At 41.4% G+C, this 13,411-nt stretch overlaps 1 protein-coding gene across 1 annotated transcript; it reads left to right on the forward strand.

The window, feature by feature from the left end:
* Positions 1-237: 237 nt before the first annotated feature.
* Positions 238-1,732, forward strand: gja8b (gap junction protein alpha 8 paralog b). Its single transcript, XM_023828863.2, has one exon. The coding sequence runs from the start codon at positions 536-538 to the stop codon at positions 1,730-1,732; it is 1,197 nt and encodes a 398-aa protein (XP_023684631.1). The 5' UTR covers positions 238-535.
* Positions 1,733-13,411: the final 11,679 nt, after the last annotated feature.

Genomic DNA, 13,411 nt, shown 5'->3' on the forward strand with positions numbered 1-13,411 from the left:
TCAGCGGCACGGCAAAGACCTGGCTCTAGGTGGCAGAGGGACTGAGAACAAACTTCACTTCATTCTGCAACGTGCCAAGTGAAGGTGGCCTCAACTGGACTGGCGCCTCCACGTCGGCAAGTTGCCCATTTGCTGCCTGCTTTTGTCTATATCACTTGCTTCATAAGAGATCTGCCCTGGTATGGTTAGCTTTGCTGAACTGCGATTCGATCCACTGTTCTGTTACCTTAGCTGAAGAGAGTGAAGAAAGCTTTAAAAGCCGTACCGCTCTCTTCTGATGCTGGTCTGCAGTGAGGAGCTTTCACAAGGATATTACTACCCCTAAGAGCTCTTAAGAAATCTATAAAGGATGTATAGGGAATTTACAGCAGTTGTTCCTTAATTTTTTGCTTACACCTGCTGCACAATGGTGACATTAGAACAATATAGCAATTGATTTGGTGCCCAACAGGAAATCTCGCCATTCTGAATTGATTGCTTTCTAACATCCTGTTTTCTTTTCTTGTTCACCGCCTTGCAGTAGTAATTACCAACAATGGGTGACTGGAGCTTCTTGGGAAATATTTTGGAAGAAGTCAACGAACACTCAACGGTGATAGGCAGGGTGTGGTTGACGGTGCTCTTCATCTTTCGGATCTTAATCCTGGGCACGGCTGCAGAATTCGTCTGGGGGGACGAGCAGTCAGATTTCGTTTGCAACACCCTACAGCCCGGTTGTGAGAACGTTTGCTACGATGAGGCATTCCCCATCTCCCATATCAGACTCTGGGTGCTTCAGATCATCTTTGTCTCCACGCCTTCGCTGATGTATGTGGGCCATGCTGTGCACCACGTCCACATGGAGGAGAAACGCAAGGAGAGAGAAGAGGCAGAGATGAACCGGCGGCAGGAGACAAATGAGGAGGGGCCCCCCTTAGCACCAGATCAGGGCAGCCTCAAGACCACCAAGGAAAGCAGCAGCAAGAGAAGCAAGAAATTTCGTTTGGAAGGCACCCTGCTGAGGACCTATATCTGTCACATCATCTTCAAGACGCTGTTTGAGGTAGGTTTCCTAGTGGGCCAATACTACCTTTACGGTTTCAGCATCCAGCCTTTGTACAAATGTGCCCGATGGCCTTGTCCCAACGATGTCGACTGTTTTGTGTCACGCCCCACTGAAAAGACAGTGTTCATCATCTTCATGGTGGCCGTGGCCTTTGTCTCTCTGTTCCTCAACGTTGTGGAGATCTCCTATTTGGGGCTGAAGCAGATCCGCTTCACCTTTCGCAAGGCGCCTCAGCAACAGGCTGAGAGATTGGTCCTTGAGAAGAGTCTGTCTTCAGTTCTTGTCCCGACCAACCCAAAGGCTAAGGGTTACAAGCTGCTAGAGGAGGAGAAGCCTGTCTCTCACTTTTTTCCCCTGACGGAGGTCGTGATGGAGGAAGGACAGCTCCTTGCTCCCTTTGAGACATTTGAAGAGAAGACAGATGAGGCAGAAACCAAAGCTTTTGATGAAGCTTTGCCTTCCTATGTTCAGACTATTAAGTCAAGGGTAGAAGTTGTGGAAGAGGAAGGAGAGGAGGACGAGAAGCATGGAGATGAGAATGGGGAGGAGGTGGAAGAAGAATACTCAGTGGAGGAACCCTCTGCGAATGCTGAGGTAGAGGCCACCGAGACGATAGAAGACACCAGACCACTTAGCAGCATGAGCAGAGCCAGCAGCAGGGCGAGATCAGATGATCTGACAGTATGAGTTTGAGAAAACACATAAAGGCCTGGGTGGGGGGTGGGGTATGGTGGGAGATAACGCCGCCTAAAGGAAAAAGTGCCTTAATATTATGAACATGAATACCAGCTAGCAATTTCAGATACTGGTACAGAACTTTTCCATTGCACAGTGCATTTATGATAATGTATTCTAAAAAGAAATTTAAGATAAATATGACTAGTGACCATTTCAGGAAAGAACAGAAGAGGAATGTTTTCATTTATCCAAGATATTGTGCTTTTTTTCCAATGCCACCTCTTCCAAGACAAAGATGCAACTGATGATTACGTTTTTATAAATGGTCTATAAGCATATTGTCCCATGTGTGAACCAATCGTATTTCACAGGTTCACACACAGGAAATTGTGGGTAAAGATAATAGAGCATATGCTCATTTCAGCTCAGCTAATCACCAGATTTCATCTAAAGGGAGGGAGTAAAACGTGTGTAGGCAACAGAAACATCATAAAAATATGTTCTTTTTTGTTTGCACAAAAAAAGCTTTAGCTAGATTAACTTATTAACTCAGAGTTAAAAAAACAAAAAACAAAATAACGAATAGGAAGGACCACAATAGACGTGTTACTGTGTGCTGCATCATTTTCAAATAGTTACTTGTTCTGTTTATAAATACAACCTTTAAAACCTTTTGTAAACAGCTCTTGGTTAGCAGTGCTAACTGTGGAAATAAGTATCAGCCAAAGGCTTTGTTTCTCCCTGTGCAAACAGCCGTCATGTTGATAAAGATCATGTCCAGTCAGCATGAAGGATTGTTAAAGTGCTGCAAGAAAAAGAAACTTTCACACAGCTGGGGACATATTCTTATTAAAAAAGTTTTATGGGGTAATATTTTGTGACTTGAATATGGAACATTTTACGTTACATCATATATATATATATATATATATATATATATATATATATATATATATACTGTATATATACAGTATATATATATATGTATGTATATATATATATATATATATATATATGTGTGTGTGTGTGTGTGTGTGTGTGTGTAAACTTTAGCACTTACTATCAGGAAAAACATAACTTTATTTATGATTTATTAGTTCAGCTAAATCCTCAGCATTTCTTAACATTGTCTTAGTTGCTAACCATTTAAAAAAATAATTCTACCAAATAATTTTCCCCATTTTTAAATGAATACTGAAACACTACGTTTCATGGAATAACCAAATAAAATCGTTAGGTGTAAGGTAAATCGACAAGACGTTTATCAGGTTAGAAAGGTTATATTTTTGTGTCAAAAGTTTTTTTTATATAGATAACTATTATCAATAGTTTCTTTTTTGATCTCGTAACAAATGAGAAATGCAATTTCTTTCCCATCTTATAAATGCACGGATGTCAAACTGTTCTATCATTTATTGCATGCTATTGAAACATAGTAACAGTTCATGTTCTCTTATATGACTGTTATGCTTTCATGTCTTTAACAGTTGCTAATTACATTTCTGTGCTATTCCTGATATTGTCTGTGTACTATTTGTTACAAAATATGAAAATGCTGGCATTTACCAACTTAATTACACCAAAATATAAGATGAACAAAGTGTTGAAATATATATTTATTTACATAGACATAATTATAAGTGTTATCCTGCTGACATAAATTTCATCACATTGCAGCTGCAAACATTTCCACTTATGAATTATTTTGTCACATTCAGATCCTTTGGAGAATGCTTCAGAGTATAATTGCCTGCATTTTCATGAATAATCTTCTGTTGAACCTCTGCCATTATGCTGCCATCCCATAATAATTCAGAGCCCTGTGCCTAAAGCAGAACAATCTCATCCACAGCTAACAGCTGTGTGCATAAATACAATGTGACATAAATAATTTCCTTTTGAATCAAGTAATATTTGGCAGTTTGAAAATAAAATTCCCTCTGTTTGTCTGTCTCAGGTTGGTTGCTCCATGGAAGTCTAGAAAGCTAAGCTAAACTTTCATCAACAATTCATAATAGTGCCATTTTAAAATAACAAAATATTTCAAGCTAGTCGATAAATTAAATTTTGATCAAATTAGCAAAATTATTTCCTATTTTCTACCATTTTTATGAAAGCAGTCTCTTACCTCTTTTGCTTGCATTCCTCATTGCTCAACTGTGTCCAAAAAGCAACCAATAAAACTGCCTTTTTGGTCAAAAGGTCACATGTCTTATTTCTGCATACAACCCAAAACCTGAACTGCAGAGAGAATATTATGCCAGTCCTGCTCCTTCATAGTGAAATGGCCTAGAGATTTTGTAAAACTTCAAAGAGAGGAGCTCTAGGAGAACCACACCAAACTCATTTCATTTGCTGTACTGTTGCGCATTTGATAAATACACTTTGATTTGACAATGGGAAATCTGAGTTGCCCTGGAAATCTTCCTCGAGGACGGCCTGTATCCCTTCTAGTATTACAGGAACAAAGTGTTTATCCTTTTCAGCTCATTTTGTGCATTACAGGTGGTGACATTAAGCATGTCTGGCTAAGGCTCTGCACCTGTCAGAATGTATACAGAAGGCAGTATGCTGGGGGAAATCCAGAAAGGATGGCAGCCACCTTGCTTTTCGAATGCTGCCCTCTTCTGACAGCTTGCAAGTGGTTGTTCATAGTGGATGTTGTTTAATGGCGTTGTGCTTTTTTTTTTTTTTTGGTGCTGTGTGGTTTCTTTACCTATAAAACAGGAAGACCATGACAAAACTTTCACGTTCCTATTGGTTGAAATCGTCTGAATTAAGTCTTTTGGTGTCCATCCCTGAAAATGCGACTGACTGAGAGGTATGCCCAAGGGCTGGTCAGTACAAACAAAGATTTTATATTAAATAACTGGGAAACACTTTACTAATGATAGTGATTAGCTATACATCCTCAATCCACTGGCATTCTGGGAAAGGACCTCAACATTGTCAGACAGGAACCAGGGCGTCTGGGAAACACGAGTGCTGCAATGCATCACCACATCAGCAGGGGGAGCTGCTGCTATGTTATTTTTCTTTATTATTTAAAGCTGTATATCCACTGAAAGAGCGTCTGATGCAATGAGTAAACAGAGATTTTCTTGAATACAACATTTAATTTTCGTTAATTGAAATTGAACATATGTGCTAAACGTTTCAAAAAGTTTCCACATTTTTCTGAAAGATTTTCAGTTTCCACAGCTCTTGTTGAACTCATATCTTACCTGTCTTCATATCTTTTTTTTTTGCTTTCACAACACACACAAAACTAGTAATTCCTCAGACCCCATCCCTGATCCTATCAAGCACAGTGAACTCTGTACAATAAATGCATTCATCCTCAACCCCCAACATTGATCCTATTAAACGCAATGACCTCTGTCCAACAAACGCACTCAGCTAAAATGTCAAGGCCCACTGTTTGCTGTCTGGCGGTTATGATGACCAGGTTGCCTTTCTCAAGTGATATTCATTGAGCTTCTCCAAAATCTCAGCTTCGAGTTGGACCCAGTGCTGGAGGGGTCACTGTAAATGACCTGCCCTTTTTGCACCCCACCTGCTGAAGGAAGAAAGACGTATAGTTCACATGGTGCAAAGATTCACAGCAAAGCGTGACCGAAAGAATGCTCAGGCCAAGGATTTACCTTGAGTTTCTGACTGTTTTGGGCCTTAAAACTACTTTCTTTGAGAGTTTTTAATGCTTTTTACTACAATAAAAGTTGTTTGTCCTTCGGAATCAGTGGTAATCAAGCTATTACGCAATGATTTTCTAAGAATAAGAGTTAAATGCCCGATGCATATAAAGTACATTTCTCGTCTTCCCCTTTGTACCACAGCTAAATAAAATAGAAAAATCAATCAAAACGTTTGTCAGGGAGGAGGAGGTGGTTTGGAAGTGTTACTCACTTCCATTGTAAGGCTCAGTCCGCTCTGCCCTGGTCCTCAGGCTGGCCTACGGAGCTTGAAAGTGGAAAATTTGCTATTGTGCATAGTGGGAAACCGCATGGCCGACCTTTCAGTCCTTCCTGACAAGTGCTGAGATATTCAGAGAAGTGCTGTTTGAAGTTCAGCCCTGCAGTTTGAGGGTCTGTGCCGTGGACAGCTGTTAAAAAGGCTTCTTTGTTTTGTCACATAGCTTGTTAGTCCTAGCTTGACACCCATAATTTTATTAGTAGCAAAAGATGTAAGGATGATTTTAAGTGGTGTCACATTTTTTTGAAGAATGTCCTTTCCCAAATCATTTTTTTCTTACATCTTTATTAGATATCCATTTCAATCATCAATACTGGAAGCATATTAATGTCCAGTATCACCTGTACAGTTGAAAATTTATTTCATTAATTTTTTCTAGGAGGGAAGGTAAAGTTACTATAGAGAAAAAGGTTATTACAGAGTACAAAACTGCACAAAAGTTTCCAGATTTCAATGACATACTCGATCAATAAAATAAAAATAATATTGGCCAATGATTACCTCTGACTATTAGTGATTCGACGTTTAGAGAGGTGCGTAAAATAATAATTTATGTGATGGAGATGCCAGGTTAGATGCTGTGGAATGAACTCCATGGTTTCAAGGAAAATTCAGGGCCCCAAACAAACATGCAAACCTTGACATCAAAAATGCTTCGGGAAATCTGGCCATCACGAAAAGGAACATTTTGTACTGTCCTGCGGGGATGTCAACAGCAAAAACAGCTATTAAACTCTAATGACATACGATCACAAGAAAAATATGCACATATCAGTCACTGCATAGCAACTGATGTTGCCGCGTTGAAAGCTGGTCATGAAAGACATCATGGGTGCAGCATAGGCCCCTCCCAAAGTGACCAGCAGAGGGCCTCGTTTCTGATGCAATACTACGAGCTCTAGACTCTGAAGGATTCAGCTTTCAGGCCAGACAGTAATTTTCCAGTGTTAACTAACGGTCTTATCAAAATTAGCCAGATTGATTCAGCGTGATAGTCATATGTCTGCAGCTTTCCTGTCTGGTGAATCTGAGTACGATATCCACAGTTATCCAAACGTTTCTGAACCATGCTTGGAATGTTAGTATAAATTGTTGTATGTCGTAGTTTGTCCCGATGGCAGCAGTGACCTTAGAAAGCTCTATACCATACTGACAGTAGACAAATATACTGCAGTACAAAAGTAAAATACCGCAACATTTTCTCGATTTTTTTTTTATCGAAATTCAGTTATGACCTAAACCAAGTTGTATATGCTCCATTTTATCTTGTGACAAAAAAAATATGGGTGTAATTTACAGGGGGATGGGGTTTGTAATCCTCCCAATGATCAAAACTGACCAATACAAACCCCCCCCCCCCTCAAATAATCACAAATGGGTGGAGAACTGAACCCTCCTAATGTTCAACCCAAAGTCACGCCCTTGCAACTAAGCTTGGTTTTGAAGGAAAACCCATCAATTACATACCTGCTACACACTCCGGTGGACGATCAAAAAACTTTGCAGCCCATTTTTGGGCGTCAGCGTCGTTACTGCGTTTAGCCTTTTTAGGGCCACATGGGCGGTGACTCTGTCACACGGTCCCAGAATCAGCTGCTTCTCCCAGGCGTCGAACTTGAAGAGCCCTGCCTGGCTGGCTGCTGATAACCGCAGTGAATCTTCCTAAAGCTGGGGTAGATCTGTTTAAGGCTGGTGTTTATACAAGGCTGCTCGATAAACCTCCAGGTGGCCCACAGTGACGATGCCCATTACTGGGCCTCATGTCCTCAAAATATCTAGCTGAGCTGTGGAAGTAGGTTACATGTTGTGTGGTGGGTGGTGCAGCAGCTCCACAGGTCAAGCTGTCATCTCGCAGCTCCAGAGCCACCTCAGCTCCTGCTGCACGCATGTTCTCCACTGCTTCATGACAGCCTGTTCCTGTTTCCTCTCTCGTCCCACAGAGGACATTCCAAGGAAAAGCGAGGATTCAAAGTTGCCTTTACCTGACTCTTGTTCCATATGAAGTACATCCAGTCATACATCTCGCCATTTCCCGTCGCAGACCCAGAGCAGCAGGGAACCAAATCAAAGAGCAAATTTCCAGAAGACACTCAATCCATGTTTTGTCGTTTTTTGAGATGAGACCACCAATGACCTAAATTCAGGCTTCCTCGTCATATGTTATAGTATTAGGAACCATAATTGTGAACCAAAGAAGAACTTTTGTTAAAGTTCAAAAACTCACTAAGTAATAGACATTTTCTCAAAAACATATCCTGTGGACTGAATGAGTTTCGGAAATTTGCTCTACAAATGAAAAATGCAATTTAGTAAACTGTTAAGTAGAACTAAAGCCCATTCAATCGATCATTTTTCCTGTCTTTTCATTTATCTGTAAAATTTCCCTCTGGATATCATTATTAATGCTTTGTCAATGCAAGCTGGACGGACAACAAGTCCTAAGGCTTCACTTTCATCCTTTGAGACGCTCTGTGACCTCAGGCTGGCTTTTGACTAAAGGCCTTTATTTATCCACAAAGCAACACATTATTCTCATTCAGACTTTGACAAATAACAGTCACCTCAATGTGGACTGGGTTGTACCCTTAATAGTAACCATGGTACATGTGAATACAAAAAAATGCTGCGACAAGGTAAAAAAATAGGACATCTACTCCTGGCTATGGGAACATTCAGACTGACAGACTGTACGAATCACTGAAATATTATGACTGCTTTTCCTGGGTCTACAGCGAATCCAGCGGATCTGGAATATGGCATTTCTTCAGTCCTTAATTACTATGCCAGGATATACACCATTAATAAATAAGGTAAAGTAGCCAAGTAAACAAGAGCATGTTACTCCCTTGGGGAAAAGAGCTGCATGCATAGCCATGCTCACGTTTTAAGCTTATCTTTTTTTAATAAATAATATTCTAGACCTTTATTGATTCCAAGAGCCTGAAGGGGAGATTTCACATGGTTTACAAAGCCTTCATTTTCCCTCACTTTAGTTTCCTGTCAGAGTCCTGCTACCATAACTGTCCCATTTGTCCACAGTGAGTGGGGGGCCACAGGTGGCCCATTCTCACCATTATCTTACATAGCAGCTGAGTATTACTGCCACCTTGGCTTTGTCCCTTAAGATCTACGGCTGGCTCTTTCCCTGTAGCCACTACAGAGTACTAGCCTTCGATGCAAATCAGCCACCTGACACCCAACAAATGGTGCGGCGGGGAGGCGGGGGCATATACAGGGGCGGGGCCACAAGGACACTGTCTCCAGCTGAAGGCTGACTGGCCCCCCAGAGTGGCCCTTCCCCAGACACTCACCAATTTAAAACATATCATTGGCTATATGATAAAGTTGGCCCCTCAGTATGAATTATGGTTCCCTTTTGGCCCCTTCACCTTGAAGAAATCCCACAATTGCCTCTGCTGGGAAGAATGATGTAAAGACAATTCGATCCTTTCATCCAATTACGTTGGTATGATTGGCTGACTTTTGGGTATGATGGAGATGGTTGGTTAATTTAAGCCGTGCCAAGATATAAAAGGTAAACAAGAAACAAAGATTTCTTGCCATGTGCCTCCTGTTCCCTGTTCTGAAATTTCCTTCCCGGGGCTGCTCTGGGACACAGAGGGACTCAGATATGTAATTACTTTTTCACTTGGCAGAGCAGAAACATGAGCCCGATTAGAAGGAATTGGGATCATCGCAAAGGAAGCGGCTCCGGTCAATCAACCAGATGGAAAATCGGTCATATGGAGGGATGATTTTTGTATTTAGATAGAAAATCAGTCATTTGGAAATGCAACCTGTCTGCTTGATATGAGATGTAATCCTTCACGGCATGACCGAAAGCATTCAAGTTCACTCTTAAGCAAAAGCAAAGGAGCTCAAAAATGTGTCAACCCCAGATTCCTAAAACACAACCAGCACGCAAATGGTCAAGTGTCATCTCATCACCAACATGGCCATACACAACACACTCATATACAGAGCGCATTGGGCACATGTGCTAGAATGACAAGGACACATAGGCAATCTTGTTACTGAAGGAATTACTAAAGGTCCTTTGTTGCTGGAAATTACATAATTAGCTGTACTCTACATGTAAAGTATGAAAAGCAATCCAGGAAATTGAGAGTCCAATCTGATTTTCCATTTCACAATTAAAAAAAAACTTTGATATGATCAAAAAAAATTGAAACAGGAAATTTAATTAGATATTAAAGCAATTTTTGCAAACAGCACAAAGGCTATAGCCCAGAAGGAAAATGGCGACAGTTACAAAAATTTTCCAAAATCTGATCCATGAGCAGAGCTCTGATGAAAATATAATATGCTTATCGTATTTACCCAAATAATTCGTTCCTCAAATTTGATTCTCATCTTAAAAAAAGACAATGCTGCCATAGACAGTGAGAGAGAGGAGATGGGGCTTTTCTTTCTGGATAACCTTTTTAATAAAAAGCATGGGCATAGATAAGGGGTGGAGGAATGGATCGATGTTCAGAAAATGGTTAATTATAGTTGCGGGGTTTAAGAAACAACATTAAAGCAAAGTAAAGTGGATGGTGAAGTACTCTGTTTTACTATGAGCCACAAGTTTTTTTTTTTTGTAATTAAAGTGACAGAGCAGAATAATGAAGAAAATGATAAAGACTGAAGCACAAAATATCTATCTTGCGGTTAAGTCTAATATAACCTCCATTACCAGTCCGCTCTCTCTCTAATTAATGCGGCGCTGTGTAGAGAGGAGCCTTCACTGTTAGCGAGTCGTATTATTTTCCATGTGTGCTTACTGTGAGAGGTCGATGAACAAGTAGCAATTTGTCCATAAAGTACTTTTCCTTGCTTTCTTCTGTAGAAGTGGGCAGAAGGTCAAGCTGAAGATGGAGGGAATCAGTGCCAGTCATCTCAGTTTTTTCAGAGCATGGGAATAAGCAGGTGTGCAGAAGTAATATGAGACACTGATGCATTCTGGGAGATGGTGCAGGTGTACCAATGAGGCAGAAAACATACAACCCTCAGGAGAGATTTTCAGCCGTGTACGAGGGAGAGGGAGTGAAGGATGAGTCTGCTGAGAAGGTGGGGAAGTGAGTTAAATTTAGGACAAGTTCAGAAGTGGGGCATTGGCTAGAGATACATGGAGAGTCTGGCCTGTGCTCTCTGGAGGGGTCTGGTATAATTATCCCCACACTGGGTATGCTGTCATCATCAGCTTCCATAGCAGTGCCATGTTACTAATTCCATTCAGATGCTGCTGATCTTCAGATGCCACCTCACCAATCTTCAGGCGATAAACTGAACAGTCACTTACCCATTAACCTCAGCGGCCAGGAACTTTCTATAATTTCCATACATTTTTGTAGATTGTATTTACCTAGCTAATGCTTTCATACAAAGGAACACATATTTTTGAGAAAGCGGGGATAGACTGCAATTGGGCTTAAGGGCCTTATTCAAGGCCCAAATGCTGAAATCACTCTGCCAATCACGGGACTTGGACTAGTGGCCTTTGGAATACAGGCATAACATTATAACCCACTGATTCACACTTGCTTCATTGTCCCCGGGGAGAAGTTCTTTAAACACAGTGAATCGTGTGACGAGTGAGTGATGCACTGCCAGCTGTGCTAAGGAGGCTGCTAAAGGCTACGAAGGTGGCATCACTGCACAAGCCAAGGGATTTGAACCAATGCCCTTCCAATCACAAACAGAGTATTAAGCTGCAGAACCACAGAAATAAAAAACAGATAAGTATCTATAGCTGCTTACGTAAATGATAAAACAACAAACATTTGGTAACGCTTTACATTAACTGCACCATCATCATGCATTCATAATGCACTCATAGGACATTCATAAGCAGCATGTAAGTGTACCGTAACATCCTAACATACCTTAAAAGCTTTAATATGTATTATTTTCAAACATTATAAGATAATAACAAACATTATCTACAAACATTGTAATCATACAATGTTTGTTATTAATGTATATTTAAGCTGTTATGGTATGTCAGGTGGTTAAAGTACATGAATGCATTATGAAGGTGCAATTAATGTAAAGCAGTCCAAAAGATGTAATGGTAGTTTAGTGTATATTTGGGGGCGAGCAACAGCTTCTCAGTGTGAACAGCAGCCTTCATTCAGAAACTCCAGCCACACTTAAACAGTGAATGTTCATAGTGCAAACACAATGAGACAGGCAGGCGCAAGCTGTTCAGAGCACCGAGCCAAGTGCGAAATCAATCCTCTAGCATCCCGACTGTTCGGCTGCCATGTTGGCAAATAAACATTAATCAAGTACGCCAAGGCTCAGCATCACCGACAAAGGTGTTCAGGTGACCGGTGCCATTCATGTGAAGGGCATCGCAGAGGCAGCACTCACACCCGTACTGAGAAGAGTGTTCAGACAATGAAACGTTCATGTCAATGTTGTGCTTGCAATAGGATGGGGCTTAAAAAAAGGTTAAACGAGATCGAACCTTCTTTAGATAGCTAATTATTTCAACGCTATAGTGTTGAGTGCACAATGTTGAGTGTACAGCGTTGAGGCCAGCGCCACGTGGTTTAAAACACTCAGCTCCCCACTGGGGAAACTGAGAGCCACTAGGCCACCTATAAAGTCATTAGCCGCTCGCTTTCTCATGCATAACCGCCGCCGAACTGGTTCTGACATACACAGAGTGTCATTGTTACTCAACAAGGAGAGTTAAAAGGCGTAACTGGCTGATGTCACTGTGTTAGACCCACTACGGCCCCACAACACAGCTGGCAGAATGATTTAGCCAGACCACCTCTTTTTATAAATGCATACACTGTTAGCGGGAAAAGCTAAAAATGTCCACGTGTTCTACTTGTAAGACGTGAATTGACGCTAGGGCTGTTTTACCTGCTTATTAACTCCCCCCCCCCCTAAATAAATGTACACTGATTAGTTTATATAGTGTGTTCTCCTTCGCTTTCATTGAAGTCAGTCCCCCCCAGTAATAATTTTGCCTCTCCATTCGTAAATCTGCAGTGACGCTCCAGAATGACACATTACTGCTCACTTGCCAACTGTAGCTCTGTAATATCAGCGTAAGCAAAGGTTTTCTCCAACACAGAGGCCTTCCTAACACTCCAGCTCTGAGAAGCTAACAAAAGCCCTTTGTGTTGTCGAGAAGCAGTAAGTAAGTCCATCTTGGTGGTGTATTTCCAGCAATATCCATTCTTGAGGTACGCAGAAGCGAAAGCACCCAGTGCTTTGCTAAGCAGTTTTTTTTTTATGGGCAAATATATACCCAGTAGTCATGAAATGCGGCGCTTGGGGAAAGATATCCAGCCTGTCAGGGCCTCCTGGCTCCACAACACAAGCTGAAGGTAGCTTTCAGTGACTAATATGTTCATTACCTGCGCGTCTTGGGAAACGGCGATACCATTTCCTACTGTACCTTCATATATATTTTTTTTTCTTCTTTCGCCGGAGATGTTTCTGCATGAGCAGCACATTTGCAGGATGGTGGCTTTAGCGGCCAATATACCGGGTTTCTGTTTCTCCTGACAACAGAGTTTCATCCCACTGCATGCTGGGAAGAGCAGCTGTTGTGTAGGTGAGGGTCCCTGCTGGCCGCAGCCCCACAGGTGGTTTATGAAGGCAGCACCCAGCCCGTTCCTCAGCTATAGCTGGCTTCAGGTGATGCTAATGTTTGACATGCTTTCCAATGGAGACATTAGCATTACATAA

This window comes from Paramormyrops kingsleyae, chromosome 16 (genome assembly GCF_048594095.1).
Source record: "Paramormyrops kingsleyae isolate MSU_618 chromosome 16, PKINGS_0.4, whole genome shotgun sequence".
Classification (NCBI taxonomy): domain Eukaryota; kingdom Metazoa; phylum Chordata; class Actinopteri; order Osteoglossiformes; family Mormyridae; genus Paramormyrops; species Paramormyrops kingsleyae.

Excerpts from the sequence above, each read along its gene's own strand:
- gja8b (XM_023828863.2), top strand. The coding sequence starts at position 536 with ATGGGTGACTGGAGCTTCTTGGGAAATATTTTGGAAGAAGTCAACGAA.